This window comes from Suncus etruscus, chromosome 17, assembly GCF_024139225.1.
Source record: "Suncus etruscus isolate mSunEtr1 chromosome 17, mSunEtr1.pri.cur, whole genome shotgun sequence".
Taxonomy (NCBI): domain Eukaryota; kingdom Metazoa; phylum Chordata; class Mammalia; order Eulipotyphla; family Soricidae; genus Suncus; species Suncus etruscus.
The window spans coordinates 60,554,581-60,579,519 of NC_064864.1; the positions used below are offsets into that span (position 1 = coordinate 60,554,581).

Consider the following 24,939-nt stretch of genomic DNA (forward strand, 5'->3'; position numbering starts at 1 on the left):
TAGCCCAAAGCCCTTTCTCAAAATTCTCCACCAGGTGCCCAGTTCAGCCCCACTTTTTGGATAGTGTTAATTTCCAATGAAATGGGAGCTCTTTCTTAAAAGGAAGGGGTGCAGAGCTTGCTATTCTGTCTTCCCACTGGTAAAATCCAGGGTACCTCCACAAGCTGTAAAAGCCGGTATTTGGTAATATGAGTGGTAATTTGGACTGTCCCCCACAGAGAACACAGCTTCTGAGGAGTAGCTATCTCATTATTTAACACTTATTAGTTGCTCAAACAATATTTGTTGAATTAATGGAAACCCAGTATAAACCTCTTTGGTCTTCTCAAACACCAAATATTCTCCTCCCCCCTTTCCCCTCCATAGAATAACTTTCCTTTCATCATCTGCATTATCTAAATCAGGGGTCTCAAACTAGCAGCCCGCAGGCCGTTTGCAGCCCTCTGTACAACATTTTGTGGCCCTGCCCTAGAGAATCTTTTTTTTGTTTTGTTTTGTTTTAGTTGTTTGGGTCACACACCCCAATGTTGAAGACTTACTACTGACTTTGCACTCAAGGATCACCCCGACTTTGCCTCCTGCGTCCCGCAGGTAAATTGAGTTTGAGACCCCTGATAAATGGTATGTGTCCTTCACATACTGCTGCTCAATACCATTTCTGGTTTTAGACAATCTACCATCTGAAATACTGCTATATACTTACAACTACAAGAGGGGAATGGAGAGAAGAAAGAAAAAAAGGCAAGGGAGAGGGAGACAAAGACAAACTGCCCTGCTCACCTCTGTATAATCAATAACTAAATCAGTTTGGCACATAACCAGGACCATTTCATTCACTCAAAAAGAGAAACAAACTCCTGTATGCCAAATACATGTAAAATAAGTAAATCATTTAATAAAGTAACAGAAAAGTGAGAATTGCAATAAATGTACTTTGTTTAGGGTACTGAATACTGCTACATCCTTTACCGATTAATATTCAATACTCTTTGGGCACTAGACTGTATCAGGAACTTTTCTATCTCAGGGGAAACAGTATAAGAAAACAAACAATCTCAAAATACCCTCACAAAATATTAAAAAATAGAACACAAAAGTTGTTGAGGTGACAGAATAGCAAAGACTTGAAATATTCTGAAAAAGATCAAGTAAAAGACCGAATGTGGTGACTAAGAGCAAAAGAGGACTCAGCTACAGTCTCTGGTGGCAACTCAAAAAAATACAATGCATTTACTGAAATGGGGGCAAAATAGAAGCAAAGGGCACACAACCTGGCCCATTTCGGAAGCTACATTTGATATAAGCATTAAGTTATCTAAGATAGTCATGTCAAGAAACCCATTGAATATGTGAATATGTGATTCTGGGTAGAAATTTTAACACCTCAGTAACATTTCAGGAACTAACCTTCAGCTTCTGTTGTTATGTAACTATGTTCAAAAAGACAAGCTCTGAACCTTGTCTTCTATAGAGCCAACTCTCCTGTTAATTACCCAGGATATTTTTTTCACCTTAGACATTGTATCAACTTGGTCATTTTTAAATTTCCCATGTCTCCCCTTAATTTACTCATACATTTTTATCAACCTACCTAAGTTTATGGATTCTATCTACAACTATTTATTATTTAGTTTTAGTTTTTTGGTTTTAGGATCACACCTGAAGTGCTCAGGGGTTCCTCCTGGCTCTACGCTCAGGAATCGCTCCTGGCAGGCTCAGGGGACCATATGGGATGCTGGGATGCTGGGATTCGAACTACCGTCCTGTATGCAAGGCAAACGCCTTACCTCCATGCTATCTCTCCGGCCCCTGGGGGGTTTTATTTTAATTTTATTGAAACCTTTGTGATTTACAAAGTCCTTCATAGATGGGTTTAAGACATATAAATGAATCAGAGCCAATCCCATCACCAGTGTCCACCTCCCTCCATCAATTTTTTCCCAAGTGCATCCCATACTACTTCCCCTGTGCCCTAGTCTGCTAGTATAACAGGCCCATTTTAAGTTTAGAGTTTGGGTCTCTAGATTTTCCACTGTTGTTGCCATTGGCTTGGATATTTAGTTTTGCCCTTTTTTAACACTGCCAGTGCACCTTACACCACTTGACTACTGGCCCCCAACCTTTCATATCTTTGTTACTCCTCTTCCACTCAAGGTTCTTTCCTTCTCCTTGGTATACTCTGGAGCCAAGAGTATTCGAGACAACTACCTTTTAGACCACTGTGTTTCTTCTTGTAGTTATTCTAAATACCACATGTAAGTGTTATTATTCTGTATTTATCCTTCTTCTGCCTTATTCATTTAGTTCCACCCATTTGCTATAAATTGCATGATTGCGTCATTCCTTACAGCTATGTAGTATTCCATTCTATGTATGTACCACATCTTCATGAGCCACTCATCTGCTGCTAGACATCTAGGTTGATTCCAAATCTTAGCTATAATACAACTGTCATCTATGTCATTTCTGGCTCTGTAACTATTAACCAAGCCTTACTGTGTTCCCAGGAGAGAGCTCAGAGGCTAGAATAGAAGCTTTGCTAGCAGGATATCTGCAATTGATCTTTCATTCACAATGGTCTCCTGAGCACTTCAGACAATCCCTGAACAGCAGACAGTGTGGTCCCAAAAAATGAAAAACAACAAAAAAGAACCCATAAAATCTTAATTTCCACACACTCGTTTAAATATACTTAATTTCATTTTCTATCAATTCATTGGACATCAGCCTTAACCATTTCTGTTTCATGTGTCCTATCTTGTAAGTACATTTGCTTATAGATTTAGTTATTTAATAAATAAGTTATCATTCATTCTTTGAGCACATATTGCCCAAAGAAGACCTGAGTCTTTCTCTTCTCAACACAACCAATGTAGTAAGTACTCAAACCCTGTCTATCAGTATGATACACCACCATATAGAAAGTGCCAGATGCAGAAAATATGGCCAAATTCAGATCTTGCCATACTCAGGAAATTTTGAAATTATTCCTGTAGCAGGAGTGGAAATTTTAATTCCACATACCAAAATCAAAAAAAAAGAGAAGTCTAAATGATTTTATAGCCCCCATGTGAACCCTAGAGCCTGTTGCCTCAGTACTTTCCAGCAATTGGTTCTGTGTCTCATTTCCTCACATACAGACTGAAGGATAGTCAGCCTAGAACATCAAGGAAATCCAGTTTTCTCTATCACATTCTTATTGTGAGCACAGAAAACTCCCTACAATTGTTTTCTATAGTATACAAAGACCCAAGATTACTAACAGTTCTTCCACCTTGGAATTACTTAACAAGATAACCTCTGGTTGTGGTTCCACAAAGCATCATTAAGCGCCTTTCTGAAAACATGAGCGAGTGTCATCACACCATCAGTCACACTTCATAGCTGTGCTTTCACTGCACCTGACAGCTTCTTTAGATCTGTTCTGTCTCTAACAACAGCTGTGAGCATTTAAAATCATTATTTCAGGTAATATTTATAATGACAATGAATTTCATAGTGATATTTGATATAGCATCGATGTATAAGGAAAATCCTTAAAATTTACAATTGTAAGATTTTGAGTATCACTGATATTTTGTAAAATTTTTTGCTTTAATTTTTTAAATAACCATTTCCCTTGAATTTCTGCTAATGTTTAAAATACAGCATACCCCAAAATTTTGAAAGAACAAAGAATAGTGAACACTGTAAGCACTGAATGATAAAATTTATATCCTAGTCCAAGAATCATGCCACAAATTATTTTTTCACCATCACCAAGCTATTGGAAGAAAGCACTGAATTAGGGTCCATGCCTCCATAACTGTTACTGCATTCGCTCTTCAAACACAATCTAGTATCTTTCCATGCATAACCATACTCACCTTATGTAAATCCATTTCTGCTTTTAATTTGTTCTGTGCCCATTTTACTTTAATGATATGAGAGCTGATATCTTCTTTTAATTTGTCCATCTCTCTGATAAGTCTCGCAGTTTCACCTTCCTAAAATCACAACATCACTAGGTCTTATTTCTCATTTTAAAATAAACCAATTATTTGTTATCACCTCAAAATAATCCATGTAATAATACTTTAGTTTCAAAACTGTGGCATGAAGTGTCACCAACTGTAAAATGGGTTTTGAAGTTCAAATCAAGAGCTAAGAATATAGCTCTGTGGCAGAGCACTTAACTAACATACCTGAGGTCCTGGGTTCATTTCTGAAATCACCAAAACAAAACAACTCTTTGTTTTGGTTATCTTATTAAATAATTCTAAGAAGGAACAACTGTGGATTCTCTTTGGACAGGAAGCCATATCTAGTAGTTCTCAGGGCTTACTCTTGGCTCCCTATTCAGGGATCATTCCTGGCAGTGGTTATGGGACCATATGGAGTGAAAAGGATTAAAACTAGGTCAACTAGGTCAAAACTAGGCCTAGTTCCTTACTTGCTGTGCTACTGCTCCAGCCTTCCCCACAAAAAAATCTTAACTATAGCTAGACCTGAAAAATAGTATACCAGTAAGGAGCTAGAATTGGCAAGCACCAGCAGGAATAACCCTTGAGCACAAAGCCAGGAGTAGCACCTGACCACCACCAGGCCCAAAACAAAGAAACAGAAACAAAAATTCACAAATCATAAATTGGCTTTGTCAGAATTCTTGAAATCATTCCTAAACTAAAATTTAATAAATAATGATATTTAATAAATATCATTAATAAATAAATATTTAATATTTAATAAATAATGAATGTTCATCATTAAGAAATGATACTACATTCCAAATACATACAAGTCACAAGGCTGGTAATTAGTAGCAAAGGCTCTGAGTATCTTAGTAACTCTATCTCCTTGGACAGCATGCAAGAATGTTTTTCTCTAAGAAATATATTAATCCTATGGTGAATAATGGTCATATTAATATTCTTGTCAAATTACAACTTTGGCTTAAAAACTATTCACACTTGATACTGTACTTTACCAAAATAAGATCTTCTTTTTTTTTTTGGTTTTTGGTTTTTGGGCCACACCCGGCGGTGCTCAGGGGTTACTCCTGGCTGTCTGCTCAGAAATAGCTCCTGGCAGGCACGGGGGACCATATGGGGACACCGGGATTCGAACCAACCACCTTTGGTCCTGGATCGGCTGCTTGCAAGGCAAACTCCGCTGTGCTATCTCTTCGGGCCCAAAATAAGATCTTCTTAAAGGCATAAACTCACTTCTTCACCACACAGGTTTGAAGGAAAAGTTTTCTAAAAGGTCTACCAAGAAAAATTACCTAATAAACAACATGGCCAACATCTCATCTTCCTCCAGCAAATACTTTTTTTTTGAAGACAGGTACCAAAATACTGAAATTACTTAAGTGTTTGCGTTTTTAGAAGATAAGCTCTTCAAACTTATGGTTTTAACTCTTCAAAATTATGGTTAATAGTGGTTTAAACATTTAAGTTCCAATTATTTGATAAAGACCGAACAAAATAATTTCAAATGAGATTTACAAAGCAAAATTTTACCTTTGATTCATACAGTTGGTGTAACCGTCCTTTCTCCTGAGAAAGCTGCTTAATTTTGTTAATGTTTTTCTCAGCTTCCTTATTTGCATCTCTCAGTTTTCTCTCCAGTACCTCTTTTTCTTTTCGAAGGTCTAATGATTCTTTCTCACCCCTTACGTACTTCATCACCATGGCTTCCTTTTCCTGGCGAGCATCTTCACATTTCTTGCTGGCCTTTAAAAATAAAGTACCCAACATTAATTAAAAAATACTTTTTTCAAATGAAAATAAACTTTCCTGTATTTTTTGGTTTTGCACAACAGACTTAGAATAAAATTTTAAAAGAATCTGGGGGCCAGAGCAGTGATGCAAGGGGTAAGGCATCTCTCTTGCCCACACTAGCCTAAGATGGACCGTGGTTCAATCCCCCAGCATCCCATATGGTCTCCCAAGGCAGGAGTGATTTCTGAGCGCATAGCCAGGAGTAACCCCTAAGTGGCACTGGATGTGGCCCAAAAACCAAAAGAAAAAGAAAAAAATTTAACTATAGTATTTGCTTTTATTCTTTTCTATGCCTTTTTTTTTTTTCACAAATATAGTTGCTATTTCTATTTATTGCTCCAGGTCCACTTTCCCATTTCCTATACCTTCTCATATTTAGGGAAGATCATAGGATCTCCAATCCCTCACACTTCCAGCCAGGTTTGGTCAGAATCAGGCAAATTGTCAATATATAGGTGAGCCTGAGATGAGACTCAAATTAGCACAGGATGGCCAAAGGCAACTGGCTTGTCCTTAGAGATATGATACCAGGCACCCTTCTCTAGGTCTCTTCTTGGATCACACTACCTGCTCCTTCTCCTATTCATTTGGCCCAAGAATGATAAAGGATTCTCCATTAGTCATAAGTTTCAGCATTTTCCCTTGTTCAGTGTCCTGTGTCCTTTTATTAAACCATCAAGTCAAAATCATCCCTCTTCTGCCAGGACCCTGGCTGTAGTGGCTGATAATCTGTCTTCGTTTCCTTGCAAAAATAATCACAGGCTATTTATGATTAGCTGGTCTTCTATATCTGAAAACTCTTCTACCAGATTTTGCACCTAATAAGCACAAAACTAGATTAATGATGACAGCTATATAGTTAGATTATAGTTCCCCATAAACACAGCCTGTGTTCCATATTCTAAAACCTCATACAATAAAAGCTAGCACAGAGAGCCCCTTCACTTTAGAAAATTAAGTTTTCAGATATGAGGGAGCACAGCAGGTCCTCAGTTAATGTCACTTCTGTATAACCTTGGCAAAAAAAAAATAATAATCAATGACTTGTAGCCAGGGTCCTGATCAGTGCGAAGGTTCACATTTCTCCCAGGTCTGCAAGGATTCTCTCCTGGTCTGTTTTCTTCCCATGTGCCAAAGACATGCACATGAGATACACTGCACTGTCTCAATTTGAGCCTTTGTGTATGTTTACGAGTATAAGTGAGGACACCCTGTGATGGAAGGACCAAATCAGGTCCTCATCTGTATCCGATTCAGCCAAGGGGTAGGCTCTGGCCACCCATGAACTTGCAATAAAATAAGCAGAGTGGAAAATGAAGGAACACTAATAGTTGCTTAATAGTGAATACTAGAGTTTGAGGTCTTCACGTCAGTCAATGTGTCTATGATCAGGATTACCTATGACAATTACCTAGGATTCAACTAGTCCTATCATGTATTGCACACTAAAGTCAGTTTCCAAGAATCTAAGTAAGAACTTAGTATATTTATTGTATAGAAGATGGAAACAATCTTTGGGGGCTATTCAACATCTAATGGTTAACATCAAATGTTAATGGCAATTGAACTGAAGAAAATTTAGTATCAGGTAAGGCCAGGAAAAACTCCTATGTTCATGCTCTATGAAAAAGTAACTAATAAAATACCATTTCATGAATTTCTGAACGCTGATAAGCTTGTGAAGCCAACACTCAAAGTAATACACTTATGCATAAAAGTATTTTAAAAATAAGGCAATTAGGGTTTTTCCTCATTAAATTTTCAGAGAAATTAAATGCTAATTTTCAGAGAAATTAAAGCTAACTTTGAAAGAGGGAAGTCAGAGAGCCCTGGGAATTTGAAAATGTTAGTGGACAGAGAGTGAGAAAAATGTGCTGGAAATGGCTACGGCAATGAGCTAGATTTTGAGGTAATTAAATAACTATACTTAGAAAATGACAATTAATGGTTGTCCACTTAACCAGAAACCTGTATTCATCATCGTGTACAAGCTCCAGGAAACAAAACAAATCAATTGTGGGGTTTGAGAGGGAGCACAGAGCAGTTCCTTCCTTCTGTGTGAAAGGCCCCTGTGCAAGGTGGCACTCGCACACTTTCTGGTTGCAGTGCTCCCTGTGGTGCCCCCAGGGTTTGCCCCATCATACTTCCTAGTTGTGGACTCAGATCTTTCCCCAGGGGATAGGGGGTTCATCATTCTTTGTTATGGAGCACACATACACATATGGTGTGGCTGGAACCCGATAACCATGGTGGGGCTTGCAGACTAAAGAGCAGACTGGCTCAAACAGAACTGCCCACACTGTGCTTGGGATGTGTGGCAACATGAAAACTAAACTTGCAGACTTCTGCTTGCAGAGCAGGCCAGCTAAAGAGCGTAGAGCCATTCCTCTGGGCCCAGAGACACGATTCTTGAGCTTGGAGTAATAAGTAGAATCAACAGAAGGCAAGGATTAGTCAATGAATAGGAATCCAAGCTACAATGTCTTATGCAAATAATTAAAAATAGTACAATACATCTAATAAATATCAAGTCATTTTTGTAGGTCTTACAGTTGGTGTTTGGTGGAAGTAGAGGAAGATGCTATAAAACAGAAAACGGAGCAATAGTACAGCAGTAGGGCTTTTGCCTTGCATGTGGTTGATCCAGGACGGACCTGGGTTTGATCCCCGGTTTCCCATATGGTCCCCCAAGCCAGGAAAGATTTCTGAGCACATAGCCCGAGCGTCACTGGGTGTGGCCCCCCTCAAAAAATAAAAAAAAACAACAATAAAAACAGAAAAGGTTGGGGTCAGAGAGATAGCACAGCGGCGTTTGCCTTGCAAGCAGCCGATCCAGGAGCCAAGGTGGTTAATTCGAATCCCGGTGTCCCATATGGTCCCCCGTGACTGCCAGGGGCTATTTCTGAGCAGATAGCCAGGAGTAACCCCTAAACACCACCTGGTGTGACCCCAAAAACCAAAAAAAAAAAAACAGAAAAGGTGACAGAGATTAGATCTTGAAAGGAAGCAGAGCATCTGTCATAGTGCTAATGAGTGGAAATTTTCTCTTGCTGGCCATGAGAAGCTTCTAAAGGAGGATTTAGAATTCAGAATTTTTTTTGTTTGTTTTTTGTTTTTGGACCACACCCGGCAGTGCTCAGGGGTTACTCCTGGCTGTCTGCTCAGAAATAGTTCCTGGCAGGCACGGGGGACCATATGGGACACCAGGATTCGAACCAACCACCTTAGGTCCTGGTTCGGCTGCTTGCAAGGCAAACGCCTCTGTGCTATCTCTCTGGGCCCGAATTCAGAATTTTTTATGAAAGGTATAGGGCAACTAGAGGCAGCATGAAAGTTTCATTGGAACTCGAGATGAAAAACAACAACAACAACAACAAAACAGAAAAAGACAAATACAAAAGCTGAGGTAAACTAACGGAGTCTTAACCTAGCATGATATGTGCAATAGAAACCAGCCTATTATTCAAAGAATCACACATGAACCAGTAGAAAAGGAGGAACTAGGGAAGTGAACGTTCAATTTCTAAGCACCACCCCTGATAACATAGCACCTACTCCGAGAGTTGTGGGAGTATTAAACATGATAATATAGTAACTATGACCTCAGTTTCTATAAAAGATCCATTCATACCTCAGATGAGTCAGCAAAATTCCCACATACATACACACACACCCCAATTCATTTTCCAGCTTGAGCTTTCTTAATTTCTCAGACTAGATGTGTGTGATGAGTTTCAATCACAAACTTGAAGAATTACGAGTCATCTGCAATTCTGTAAATTCTCTGCAGACCACTTCCTTTCCTCCTACCACTACGATGGTCCAGTATTGGAATGGCCACTAGACAAGAGAGGTTTTGTCCAGCACACTTTTTTTTTTTGGGGGGGGGGGGGGTTTGGGCCACACCCGGCAGTGCTCAGGGGTTACTCCTGGCTGTCTACTCAGAAATAGCTCCTGGCAGGCACGGGGGACCATATGGGACACCGGGATTCGAACCAACCACCTTTGGTCCTGGATCGGCTGCTTGCAAGGCAAACGCCGCTGTGCTATCTCTCTGGGCCCACACACTTTATTTTAATGTTGGTCCCAAGGATTTCCCATTCTTTGTGAGCTTACCTGTGCATTAAAAGGATGCTTACTGGGGTCAGAGTAATAACATAGCATAACAAACCCCCTTCCCCAAAAATAAATAAAAATAAAAAAATAAAAGGATGCTTATTATATTTCCTCCAAAATTATTGGTGCTGAATTGGAATGATTATATTCTGAGATGCAGAACTAGTATTTTACCTCAATTTTAGCTGGCTATTGAATCCTACTTGTTTCCTTTTTATTATTTTTGCTTTTGGGGGGGGTGTACACACCCTGTGACGCTCAGGGGTTACTCCTGGCTATGTGCTCAGAAATGGCTCCTGGCTCGGGGGACCATATGGGATGCCGGGGAGCGAACCAAGGTCCATCCTGAATCGGCTGCTTGCAAGGCAAATGCCCTACCGCTGTGCTATTGCTCCAGCCCCCTTACTTGTTTCTTAACTAGTGCTTTTTTTTTTGGAGTTTGGGTCACACCCGGCATGGCTCAGGGGTTACTACTGGCACTGTGCTCAGAAATTGCCCCTGGCAGGCTCAGGGGACCACATGGGATGACAGGATTCGAGTCACAGTCCTTCTGCATGCAAGGCAAACACCCTGCCTCCATGCTATCTCTCCAGCCCCAACTTGTGCTTTCTGAATTCAAACTTTACAGCTACTCTTCTTTAATATATATATGATATATATACTATATATATAAAATATGTTTTTTAGTATATATAAAATAAACCCCAGAGTTCTGTTTTGTTTAGAAAAAGGCTCAGGAGGTGATTCTAAGATAATCTAAATTGACAGCTCTTTAAGTCTAATTCTCTTCATTTGCTTCACTAGTTAATCAGTACAAAGTTAGAGAACTGACATCATAGACTTACATTTATATAATACTTCGAATGCTAAAGATCAAGAAAATTATTAAGATGCACATGATCTGTTCCCTGAGGTCCTTCTGGAAAGCTGCCTGGAGGAGTACTTTCAGGGTAGAATATGGTCACACTCAATCTCTCAGTGTAAGCAGTGGACCCTTTCTGATACAATTTATCAGGAGGATAAACAGAACAGTCATTCTGTTAAGATTTCTTGGAAAGAGAAAAGACGAGTAAGACTGAATCTTTAATGAAACCTGGCAACTATAATTCGAAAACTCTGCTAAAAACATTTCTTTTGAACCTCAACAAGTTTACCAACACATATTAAATAGGAAATAAAGGTTACCACAAATATAACACTGTAGGATTCCAGCCAAACACGATTATATATATCTAACACATGTGACTGATACACAGGTAGGAAGTTAAACAGATAAACAAAGCATTTAAGAATTAGCTAAGGAGGGGCCAGAGAGATAGCATAGAGGTAAGATGTTTGCCTTTCATGCAGAAGGTCATCGGTTAGAATCCCGGCATCCCATATGGTCTCCCGTGCTTGCCAGGAGCAATTTCTGAGCATAGTGCCAGGAATAACCCCTGAGCACTGCCGGGTGTGACCCAAAAACAAAAAAAAGAATTAGCTAAGGAACAAGTAATGGAGTGTGACGGAGCAGGATTTGATACAAAAAAAAAAGTTAAGAGTACAAATAAAGACTAAACTTGTTTTTCTAATGCTTCCTTAATTTATTTTTTGGGTAGTTAACATATATTACCATGGGGCCGGAGAGATAGCATGGAGGTAAGGCGTTTGCCTTTCATGCAGGAGGTCATCGGTTCGAATCCCGGCGCCCCATATGGTCCCCTGTGCCTGCCAGGAGCAATTTCTGAGCCTGGAGCCAGGAATAACCCCTGAGCACTGCCAGGTGTGACCCAAAAACCAAAAAAAAAAAAAAACAAAAAAAACATATATTACCATAAAAATTTTTTCTTCATCTTTTTTGGGGGAGAATACCAGCAATACTCAGGGCTTACCCCTGGCTCTGCACTCGTGGTTCACTGCTGGCAGTGCTCAGGGGACCATATGAGGTACTGGAGATCAAGCTGAGTCAGCCAAGCCAACAGTGCATGGCAAGTGTTCTGCCTACTATATTAACTCTCCAGTCCCTTGCCATAGTATTGTAAAACAAATCTGTATGTGAATGCAAATAGTTTAATAGAATTAGTTTTCATTTATGAACAAGAGAGTCACCTCGGTTTATACTAAATTTATATGTAATGATGATGACAAAAATATTTGTTTCGTCACCATATATAAGTTAGTGGTAGAGATATTGTGAGCTCTTGAGTTTAACAACCCTTGGCATCCCATAATGAATAAAACCTTGAAGTAAAAATTTTAAACAAAAATTTTAATACCTGCTCCATCCGATGGGCCATCTCTTTGTGTAACTGCTGAATTGCATTTTTAGCTGCAATATCTTGAGCTATAAGTCTATCTTTGGAAGCTTTAACTTCTTTATTAAGTTCTTCTATTCTTGATTCTAGCTGCAAAAAATTTGTTTACAAATTATTTTTACAGCTATATTAAACAGACTAATATCTCAAATAAATATAAGCAAAATAAACATAAACAATGTAATTAATATAATTCAACTATAGAAATCAAAAGTAAATGTTAGCAATGATTCTAAATTTGCTTAAAACTGGTTAAATACAAGTCTGAAGCTGATTAGCTATATATGTGAGCTAGAGCAATTACTAAAGAACTAACTTAAATACTGCAAATATGAAAGAAATTTAAATTTTACATCCATTTAAAGTAGAAAAACTCAATAATGAAAAAATGGGCAGCAAATAGACATGAAACAAATAAGCAGACTAAGCTATGAATAACAAAATTAAAATCGAGTATATTAAATGATATCAAAATACAGAAAACAAAACAACGTAGTCACACCAAAATAAGAAATAAGACACAACAATGATATGGTAAGAGGTACTTTAAATGCAAAGACAACAATAAACTGAAAGTGAAAGTTTATTAAAAGATATATCATATAGCCAGCAACCATAAGGAAGTGAAAATAAATATAAGTGTTCCTAGAGATGGAGGAACATGTATTAATCATGAGAAGATCAATCCAACAGAAAGACCTAGCAAATATAAGGTTTTAGTAAATTATTATAAGAAAAATTCACGGGCCTGGAGAGATAGCACAGTGGTGTTTGCCTTGCAAGCAGCCAATCCAGGACCAAAGGTGGTTGGTTCGAATCCCAGTGTCCCATATGGTCCCCCATGCCTGCCAGGAGCTATTTCTGAGCAAACAGCCAGAAGTAACCCCTGAGCACTGCCGGGTGTGACCCAAAAAAAAAAAAAAAAGAAAAAGAAAAATTCACAGAAATGGAAAAAAAACTCACCAACAGTAGATGAAAACCCAAAAACTCACTTTCAGAAATAATTAAAACAAAAAATTAATAAGGAAACAGAATCGAGCAAAAACTATAAAACATTTGGTCTCACACATCTACATAATATTCCCAGCCACCACAAAGCATGTATTTTTATCAGGTACTCATGGACGATTCTCCAGGATAGGCTTGGCCATAAAATAAATCTCAATAAACTTAAAAAAATTAAAATAAGATCATTACATATGTTCTCCAATCATGATAGAATAAAATTAGAAGTCAATAGAACTTTGAAAAAATATCACAAGCATGTCAATAAAAAATATATAATGAAAGAAATCACATGAATAATTAGAAAATACTAGGCAGTGAATGAAAACAAATGATATATTTATTGGATGCATTCAGAGTCAGCGTTACAAGGAAATGCATTATCTATAAACATCAACAACAGATATGGTTGCTTAAAATACTCTGGTAAATTTGGTTCAATAGAACAATAGAAGAAAGCACTGGTGAATGTTAGGCTAAACCTTGTAGATTTTGTATTTATTGACAGTTTTTGGACAATAAAATCTCCTAACCATGAATTTCTTAGAACATATCCCCATTTGTTAAGTAATGAATTACTATATTAAAATTTTTCAAACGAATAACCCAGGATTACACCTTTTTTTTTCAAGATTACATCTTAAGACAGTAAACAAACAAACAAACAAACAAACAAAAAGAGTGGCAAACTAAACCTAAATCCATCAAGAGAAAGAATACTGAATGGTATAAGTAGATGAAATAGAAACAAACTAAAAAAAAGAGAGAGAAAAGAGGAACAGAGATGGAGCTGAGTGCAGAGTATGTGTTTTACGCATCAAAAGTCATAGGTTGGATCACTATCCTTCCCCACCTAGAAAAGAAATCTAGAAATTTTAAAGCAAAAAAAACTCAGCTTGTTTTGGGTTTCTAGCTATATCAGGATTGAGTTCAGGTTCTGACTTGCAAGGCATCACTAAGCTGTAACACCAGTCAAAACTGTTTTTTAAAGAGTGATTGATGGATAGAACTTTAACTAGACTGACCAAGAAAAAAAAATTCAGAAATTACTATGATGAAAATAATAAACAAAAGATACATACCATATGGAAATAATAACTATAAATACTATAAAAAATTAAGCAGATTAAATGATAATTCCTAAAATGTTAAACCAACAATAATAGCTACAGAAGTGTTATACTGAAAAAAAAAAACATTTCCTAATAGATTAAATGAACAAAACAAAACAAATAAATACTTCCTTCTGAGAAATACTCAAGTCCAGATTAGTACAGGTTAATTCTATCAAACATTAAAATAACAGTAATATTTTGGGGGGTTGCATACCCATCAATTCTCAAGAGTTACTCCTAGCTCCACACTAAAGAGATTACCCCTAGAGATGCTCAGGGAACCGACCATTGTTGGGATGTCGGAATAAAACCCTGGTAGGCCATATGCAAGGCAACACCTTATACCCTGTACTATCATCTCTCTAGGCCCCAAAATAATACCAATTCTTTAAAAGCTCTTCTCCCTTTAAAATAAAATTTCTCAATGCAGTCTATAAGGGCAATAGTACCTTGACACCAAAAACAAAAGCACCATAAGAGCTACAAGAGCAAAATTTTTATATTCAAAATTGAGAAAATTCTCACACAATATAAGCAAATCAGTCCTGCAATATATAAAAACAGATATACTGTATTTTCCAACGTATAAGATGACTTTTGAATATACGCCAAGTATATCCGGCCGCAGTGTTTCCAAATCTCTTTCTTGGGGCCTCCCAAACAGTACTTAGGAGATCTGGGGGCCACTTCTGGCAAAACCCAGCTAACCGTGTTGGTGGTTCAGTGGTAGGGTCCGAGGATGGGGTGTTGTTTGGTTCATGTAGTGGGGGAGATTAACTGACGCCACCAGGGAATTGCCAGTAAAGGTGCCTATGATAAGGGACCAATCACTGCAAGGCTGCTCGTACCGCCTCTCTAACTCAGCCAATCCAAGCAGGCTTTTGATGCATGCAAATTAGACGATGTTCTGGACCCGAATCTACACTGTACAAAGCCTGCTCAGATTGGCCAGAGTCAGAGAGGAAGTCTATTACAGTATAACCTTTGAACCTTTGCTTGTGATTGGCTCACTGTGGTACATACAGTTGCAGCACAGGAACGTTCTGTCTGATACAGCGAATATAGGCCTAAACTTATGTTTTAACTGCAAAATTAGGGGGTCATCTTATTCGCCCAGTCGTCTTATACACCAGAAAATACAGTACACTGAAGCCAGAGCAATAACACAGCAGGGAGGATGTTTGCCTTGCATGCAGCTGACCCAGTTAAATCCCCAGCATCCCAAACCCACCAGGAGTAATTGCTGAGCTCAGAGTCAGGAGTAACCCCTGAGAGATGCCAGGTATGGCTAAAACTTTTAAAAATTAAAAAATAAATAAATAAATAAATAAATAAATATACACCATGCCCCAAAAGGGTCGCAACACAGTATTAACATCCAGAAATTAATACACTATCAATGAAACAAAACCACATCTCATTCAAGGCAGAAATAGCATCTAATAAAATTCAACACTTTGTCATGATTACAAATATTCGGGCCCGGAGAGATAGCACAGCGGTGTTTGCCTTGTAAGCAGCCTATCCAGGACCAAAGGTGGTTGGTTCGAATCCCGGTGTCCCATATGGTCCCCCGTGCCTGCCAGGAGCTATTTCTGAGCAAACAGCCAGGAGTAACCCCTGAGAAATGCCGGGTGTGGCCCAAAAACCAAAAAAAAAAAAAATCAAAAATTAGAAATAAAAAGGAACTTCTCCAAACTGTTAAAGGGCATTTAAGAAAACTAGAGCTAACATAGTACTTAACGTGAAAGACAATGTGTTCCCCCTAAGATGAGAAATAAGAGAAGGTTAATGACCTATATGGGACTTTTACTGAACAATGTATTGGTACTGACTGTGCAGCCAAAGCAATCAAGCAGGAAGTTAAGTAAAAGGCTTGTCTACTGCAGATGACATGAACTAACGCTACAGAAAATTCTAAGACAGTTACATACCAAAACACCTTCTAGAATAATAAGTTCGGCAAAGTTTCAGAAAATGCAAAAATCAATTACTTTTACATATTTACAATGAACAAGTTTAAGATGAAACAAAGAAAGCACTTGTACTTACAATGACAATGAAAGAAAATACTGCCTTGGAAAGAATTTAACAAAGGAAGTACAAAACTTTCTTTACTGTAGAAATTAACTATTTAATAGAAAAATTTATATGGAAATGCAAAGATTTGAGAACTGACAAACTTTTACAAAAGAACATTTGAAACCTTCCATTCTCAATGTTAAACTTACTATTAACAGTAATCTTTGGTTAAAACAAAAACTAATTCAACAGAATTTAACAAAGGAAGTACAAAACTTTCTTTACTGTAGAAATTAACTATTTGATAGAAAAATTTATATGGAAATGCAAAGATTTAAGAACTGACAAACTTTTACAAAAGAGCATTTGAAACCTTCCATTCTCAATGTTACACTTACTATTAACAGTAATCTTTGGTTAAAACAAAAACTAATTCAACAGAAATAAGAGTACAGAAATTAAAAAAAAAAGGAGTACAGAAATAAACTCATATAAATATGAAAGATCTTTCAACAAACTAGAATTTTCCATACTGAGAAGTCACATACAACTGTTTGGGACAACTGAATAGCCACACACAAGAGTAGAAAATTGGAACATCATAGTTTAGAAAGAAATTAAATGAAAATGAATCAAACTAAACATAAAAGCCAAATTACAAAACACTGGGAAACATAAATCTTACAATGACTTTATGAATGTAGATGAAATAACATAAAAATTTTAAAGTAAATTGGGAAGCACTGATTAAAGAACTATAATTACCTAGAGTATATAAATTTAATTAGTATTTATACTTTACATGCCAAGCAATTATCTGCATCTTAAATATGACTTAACTTGTAGGACATCTATTTATATACAAATTTTCGAAATTGTGTTTATTGTAGAAATTGAAAGATTGCCTTTAAATATTTTTTGTTCCATCTTTTTACCTGTTTAATTGTGCACATATGCTGCTTCTCTGTTTCTGTTCTTTTTTTTAATTCTTCTCTTAAATTATCTTTTTCTGAACAAATGTCTAAGATAAGTTCCTGGTGCTTCTTATTTTCCTTAATTAACCTAAGCACAGGAAGGGAAGAATTAGAAAAATAATTAAAACTGAGTAAGTGGAATATAATCTGTTTGAAGATCAAGACATCAATACTTACGTTTAATAAATCTACATTCCTAAGTAAAGTAATCCCTTTGTAATGATGCATTTATATAGAATTTGTAAAATGATCACCTTTTTCTTGAAATTGCATGTTTTAATTTTATTATAATTTAGATTAACTTGGTTTACAACAGATTCAAAATTTATGGTATTGATGTACAAGAAATTGTGTTTTAATTCAAATGAAGTATCAGATAAAACCACTCCCAAGTGTATGTCTTTGGACAGTTCAATTCTAAGCTTCACTCTTATTGTACTTGAACACCCCACAGATCTGTGGCTCTAAGCCAGGGCAATTAGGGCAATTTGTCCTAGGCCATTGGCCTGAAGATATTTTTGGCTACAAGAAGGTTGAGGGCTGTGACAGGTTTTTGTGGGTGGAAGCCCTTCTTGAGATTCCACAATATACTAGACAGTCTTAAAAGTCTTACAAACCCAAATGTTGAGAGCTGAGTTTGAAAAATCTTACTTTAGATTTTCAAACTGTTTCAATAACGACTAGAGCAGTAACACAGCAGGGAGGGCATTTGCCTTGAACATGACTGACCCAAATTCAATCCCTGACATCCCATATTGTCCCCCACGCTTGCCTCAGCATTGCCAGGTGTGACCCAAAGCCTGCCTCCCAGAAGAAACTATTTTAATAATAGTTTAATAGTTAGAAGAGTAATCAGTATAAAACAAGAGCTTACACAGAGATTTTATCCAGTTACATATAATATAAAATCTTTAAGATTACCCAGCAACAACTATAACTTTGTCTTTATCACATAATTACTATTTATTTGGTTTAGTTTAAGTACAGTATTTACGATCAAGTCATTCATATTACAAAGTCTATTAAAATATTATTCTATCGATCCAAAACAAACCCTGCAGTACTTGCTCAAATAGCTGAACTAGAACCAAGTCTATTTTCATAACCAAGTCTTTGTTGAAGGTTGCTCACTCAACAAATGCTATCCAAGTACTCACTATATAGTATTCTAGATATCAAATGTGAAACAAAAAAAAATGTCCTACCCATGGAGTTTATACCCTAGAAAGGAAAAAAAATTATGTATATGTGTCAGACAGTGATTGAATCCTAAGAAAACCAAAGTACACCCACCATCTTCCTGCCAGAAAAACAGCCTGGCTCCTCTACCAAGCTCCCAAAGAAAATGATAGTGGCCAATACTTCTCATGTAGTATGTTCCAGCTGATACCTCTGTGAAATGCTCTGAATGAGTGAGGGCAAATCCCCTTCCTGTATGAACTACAGCAGTTCAACACCTCCCCATACCTTCTGATGGAAATGTCCAAGCTCCTTGACTTAATCTTATCAAACTGCCAAGTCACCAAATTTATTTCAGATCTATAAATCCTGAACAGTGTGGCTGTTTGCAGTCATTTTGCAGACACCTCAAAATTTTATAGTAGTGTCAATCCAATATCCCAGGAAATCTGATGGGAAAGTTACACCAAGCTCAGTGAACCTAAACAGTAACAAGAAGGCCAACTCACATCTACCATGGCCCACTTTAGATAAGATACTGACTTTAGGAGCACCATGGAGAAATTTATAACAATTATTTCACACTGACCCTTACTGATCTGAGTCTTGATAATTCCATTAGCCTTTGTGTTATAACAAACACTATAAAGTAGATTTGTTTCTGCCTTCATGGAAGCAGGCTATGGTGGTAGTTGGGAGATTTGGAGAAACTGGTGAAGTGAATGTCATACTGGTGGTGGAATCAGTGTTTAAACACTGAATGCAGGGCCAGAGCAATAGCACAGCGATAGGTCGTTTGCCTTGCACTCAACCAACCCAGGACGAACCCAAGTTTGATTCCTGGCATCCTATATGGTCCCCCCAAGTCTGTCAGGGGCTATTTCTAAGCACAGAGCCAGGAGTGACCTCTGAGTGCCCCTGGGTGTGGCCCCCCAAACCAAAATAAATAAATTATTTATTTATAATTATATTATTATTATATATAATATTATATATATAATATATATTATTATTATATTATATATATAATATATATTATTATATATTATATATATTATATATATATAATATATAATAATAATATTATAATTATATTATTTATGAAAAGAAAGGAGTGATAAAAGTGTGACTTTTAGGTAAGGTCATCTGTCAAGGTAGGCCTCCAAGGAGCATTAGAATACAATGAGAAATGAAACCAATTAATGTCTGGAAAACAAAAACTCAGCAGCAAGTTGATTCAAACCTTTTGAACACATTATAATAATTTCTAGGATTAGTGGCAGAAAAATCCTGAAATGAATTTTATCAATAATTCAAAGGAACACAATATAAAGAGGAAGACCTCCAAACTGTTACTCTTATATGTCAGAATGTTGTGCATATAAGTAACAGTTTTGAAGCATCCTTAGATAAAAATATTGATGCTTTAAAATAAAGAAATATATATCGAAACAAAAATCTGAAAATAGTTGTATTTATAAAATTTAATCCAAAAGAAAATAGAAGGCAGCTTCCTTTTTAGAAAATTTAATGAAATAATAGGAAAAAATAAGTTGTTGTAAAGCTAACCTGAATTACAAAGCATTGTACTTGGAAATGGTAATATACATAAAACATTAGTTTAGATCTTAAAAAGCCAACCAAAAAATCCCATTTGGTGTCATCTCCCTCAGACAAAAAAGCTGATCTAGCCAATAAAGAAGTTTGCAAATGGTGGGGATATTCCAGCTTCAAGTCTAAACAACCCTGACCCAAGTCAATCCTGATACCACTGACTCTTCTAACAGAACGGAGAGAAAAGAATTCAGCGTCTCTGTATTCCTAATAGTCTCAGACAAACTACCTTAATTATATCATCATTAAAGGTTTCTCAAACTGGGGGCCAGAGCCATGGTGCAAGTGGTAGGGCATTTGCCTTACACACACTAACCTAGGACAGACCATGGTTCAATCCCCAGCATTCCATATGGTCCCCCAAGCCAGGAACAATTTCTGAGCGCATAGCCAGAAGTAACCCCTGAGCCTCAGCAGGTGTGACCCAAAAAACCAAATAAATAAATAAACAAAAACAAAACAAATTTCTCTAAATGCTCTTTCCTTGCTACCAACAACAGAACTAAGTTAGGATTTGGCTTTACCAGTTAAGTACAGATGGGGAGTGGGCATAAATGGTGCTTTACAAGAGGCAGTAGGACAGCACTTAAGAGGTACAGCAAGTGAAATGCACATGAAGCAGCTGAAATCAGCCTATCTTGGGTGCTTCTATCCACTTGTGATGACTCTATGCCTACCAAGTTGAGGCAGGGCACTTTTGTGCTGAACCCCAGATCATCCTATTTATGTTAGCTAACAAGGAGTAATGGAAGGAATCAGGTAGGCTTCTACAATTTCTTCACGAAGCTATAGGTTGCAAAGATGATGGTAAAGAATCTCTCTGTCCAAGGATGTCATTACAGCTTATCTAAGGTACAAGAAATAAAGAAATAAGTTTGTTGGTTCAAGTTTCTAAACAAATAAACAAAAAACTCTCTACAGTCAGATGAACTAGGTTTAGATGTTAACTATGCAATTTATTAACATCCAAGTTAGCTTCATCATTCAGCTACCTCACCAGTAAAAAGAGTTATTATTCATGTCAAAGATTGTTATAATTCCATGAGTTAACATACCTAAAATGCCAAGCACATAATTAATAGAATTAAGCATGTTTCCATTATTACTAGAAGTAATTCTTTTAATTCACAAGATCCAGAGCTAAGGAAAATGAGAAAAGAAATTAGGAATAATATCCTAGAAGAATAGGTTCAGGTAACCAGAAAATGAAGCTTCCAGAAATAAAGTAACTGATGTTTCAAATATTAAATCATACATATATATACATATATATTCATAAACAGTAGCCTTCAAGTAAGGCTATGAGTGGGAGAGGTAGCTGCTAGTTATGGAGTAAGGTTGACAATGGCCTAGAATCTCAAGATATGTTCATTCCTACTCATAGCAGCATTAGTCCCAACAGCCAAAAGTTACTTTGGAGAAGAAACTCAAATAGTCACTGATGGATAACCAAACAAAATGTGACTGTACATACAATGAAAAATTAAGACAAAGAAAGGAAATGCAGACACTTGCAGAGATATGGATGTGGCCTGAGGTGAATTAACTGAATTAAGACAGTCACAAAAAGATAGATATTACAAAATTTCACTTATACAAAGTATCAAGAGTAAGGAGGTCTATTACCCAGAGAAGGCATCATGATTGTTGGCTAGGGCCTAGAAGAAAGAACAAAGAGTTGTTAAATAGGTCCAGAGTTCCAAATTTGCAAGATGCAAAAATCATGGGGATTGGCTATTTAACAATGAGTATACACAAAGTACCAAACCATACTTAATAAAATGGTAAAATGAAGTCAGAAAACTTGCTTATGCATAGATGAACATGCAAAATATTGTGCTGAATGAAATGAGGCAGGAGAGGAACAGACAGAATAATTATATTCATGCATGATATAAAAAAGAAAATAAAAACATTAATATGAGAGTAATACCCAAAGACAAATAGAAAAGAAGGTCCAAAGGACTATGGTAGGAAACTTGCCACAAGGCAGAAGGAACTGCAGAGAAGGGGCCACTGTGACAAATGATAGATGGAAATGATCATTGGGTTGAAATGATAGTTAGAAATGGGTTCTGAAAGAAAATAAATGATATACATGATACCCTTTCAGTAATAGTATTGCAAACCAGTGCCTAAAAGGAAAAATGGAGGAGGTGAGGTTGATAGAGAATAACAGTGACTGCAATAGAGGCAGGTGGGGAGGGGAACTGGGACATTGGTGGCGGGAACTGGGTACAATGGTGGCTGAAAATGTACACTGGTGGCGGGATGGGCGTTGGAACATTGTGACTGGAACTCAACCATCCAATGATTCTTTTTTAGGGGGGTGGGGAGATGGACCACAGCAGGAATCACTCCTGGCAAGGTTGGGAGACCATATGGGATGTTGGGGATCAAATCTAGGTTAGCCATGTGCAAAGCAAACACTCTTCCTACTATGCAATCACTCTGGGCCCAGATGATGTTAATATTTTTTATGATAACTTTCATGCTATGTGTACTTTACTACAATTAAAAGTAAAATTAAATTTAAAAAAGAAAAAGAAAGAGGGCTCCTACGTGCAAAGAGATTGAAGCTGATTGGATCCAACAACGAAGGTGAGTCATGTAGAGAGGACTGATTCATGGAGCAAGAAAATGGTGCCGAGGTGAACATTAGTAAAAGACAATTACATAGCCAGCAATGTCTGGGATATGGTATCAAATGCAAACTTCTGCCTCCACTTTTTTATACTCACTTCCATCCCAAAAAACCCTAGAACACTAAGGTTTGGTATGGTTTTTTGTTTTGTTTTGGGGGATGTGGGAAATGCTTCTGGCCAAAGCTATTGGTGCTTAGGTGGAATTCCTGGCTTAATGCTCAGGGATCAGAAATGGTTAAGCCTAGGCCCCATGCATACTACTGAAATATCACTCCTATTATTAGTCTCATTTAAGAAAAATGTAACTATGTAGTACTATGTAGCTATTTTCTAAAGGATAGTATGTTTTATTTTATTTTCTTAAAAGGTTATATATGAAAGAGTACTAGAACATAGGCATCATTTGCATATATAAGCTAGAATAAAAATATAATTAGGAAAAGTTGAAAAATATTAAACTATTATCAAACTAGAAATTAATTCTACAAATCCAAGATAAATTTAAAAATATCTATTTACTAAATGGTAAATTATGTTGGTCTCTAAATTTAAATTTTTGGATTGGGGGGGGGTCACATATAGCAGCAGTCAGGGCTTATTCCTGATTCTGTGCTTGGGAATTATTCTTGGCAGGGTTCAAGGGACCTAGGGGATTGAACCAAGGCCAGCTGCATGCAAAGCTTAGCACCTTACCTGCTGTACTATCTCTCTGGCCTCCAAATTAGAATAGCTTTTTTGGTTGTTTTGTTTTTGAGACACACCCAGTGATATTTAAGAGTTACTCCAGGCTGTGCTTGGAGGACATGGGATGCAAGACAAATACACTAGCCCTTGAAATTATTTTTAACCATGAATCTATAGTAGAATTTTAAGGAACTTTTAAAAAAATTTCGTGAATTCCCATTTCCTTCTAAATTTCTTGGTTTTGATATATTTCATTCTATATTCTTTTCACAGCATAAGAAATAAGTTTTTATAATTCCCAGATCTGTTACGAGTTTACATTATTTAGCAAATAATACATTTTAAGTAAATTCCTTTTGCGTATATATTAATAATTAGCACATGACATTTGCTCAATTATTCAGTAAATAGTTGCTGAAACATCTATGCACATGTCTATTATTGAATTAGAAGTGAACATAAAAAAAAAAAGAAGTGAACATAATGACACCTTCCTAATAGAATTCAATTGGTATTCTTTAAAAAAACAATCTGAAGAAAAATTAAAACTTACTTCTTTATGGTATGCTCCTGCTGCAAATACTTATCCTGCACACACTTATCAAACATCACTAAAGCAAGTTCGCCCTTATTCAGTCCATTGGGTACTTGGTGTTCTTCGGTAAACTCCTTAGATAAGAGCTCAGATTCTATTTCTTCCAACAGATTCTCTGATGCTGACACAGTGTTTATTTTTGAAATAAATTTCTTGGTGCAGTCTGTATCATAGGGACTTCCTGAGTAAGCCTTTTGATGAGTAGCTTCTGTTAAGGCAGAGGACCTTAATTCTGCCAGTATCTGTGTTACTGTCTGTTCCACTTCATGTGTTTCTGAAACTTGTTTTGCAAAATCTTCCCAAGGAAAATCAGTACTTTGTTCAGAATTTTCTGGGTTTACAGAAATTTCTGTTTTAGCACAAGAGTCTTCACCTCCACCATGATCTGGAATACCAGTTTCCTGTGCTTTAGTCTGATCACTGTCCTCAGTATGCTGACATAAAGCCTTATCCAAATTTAATGACAACAGGTTGGGCTCAGTTTCTAAGTTGTTGCCTCCATCAGCAAAGTTGCATGCATTTTCCTTCATTTCCAGCGCTGTCCCGGGATTTTTGTCGGAGGATATGGAGTCTTTGTGCTCTGTCTCTGACATGTTCACTGACACCAACTCACTCTGCATTTCTTTAAATCTGCTCCTTATCTTTGTTTTACATCTGAGAAAGGCAGAACACCAGACATTTACCAAAAACAACTTTTTTAAAAACCAAGAGCCCACAATTACTTCCTTACATTTCCATGGTCACAAATTTTACCAATAATTTTTTTCTTGAGGAAATGCAGAAGCAAAGACCAAGACTCCCCCACCCACTCAAGTGGGCCAGGCGTACATAAACTTTCATTCATAATTCACATAGACAACTTCACTAGTTTACTTAAATGGCAGTGTGGCATTCCCCAGTCACCCCCATTAGATCTGGGGAACTGGAACCAAGT

The 24,939-nt window shown here is 37.0% G+C and overlaps 1 protein-coding gene across 1 annotated transcript in view; it reads right to left on the reverse strand.

Annotated features, from left to right (window-relative positions):
- CCDC186 (coiled-coil domain containing 186) overlaps positions 1 to 24,654 on the reverse strand; it is a 47,172-nt gene extending 22,518 nt beyond the window's left edge. Inside the window, exons 1-5 of the mRNA XM_049764424.1 lie at positions 23,964 to 24,654; positions 17,250 to 17,376; positions 12,134 to 12,262; positions 5,502 to 5,714; positions 3,867 to 3,986 (exon numbers count right to left, since the gene is read on the reverse strand). Of these exons, the coding sequence (XP_049620381.1) occupies positions 3,867 to 3,986; positions 5,502 to 5,714; positions 12,134 to 12,262; positions 17,250 to 17,376; positions 23,964 to 24,625 (1,251 nt within the window). The 5' untranslated portion in view covers positions 24,626 to 24,654. The remainder of the gene's footprint in view (positions 1 to 3,866; positions 3,987 to 5,501; positions 5,715 to 12,133; positions 12,263 to 17,249; positions 17,377 to 23,963) is intronic.
- Between the last annotated feature and the right edge of the window lie 285 nt (positions 24,655 to 24,939).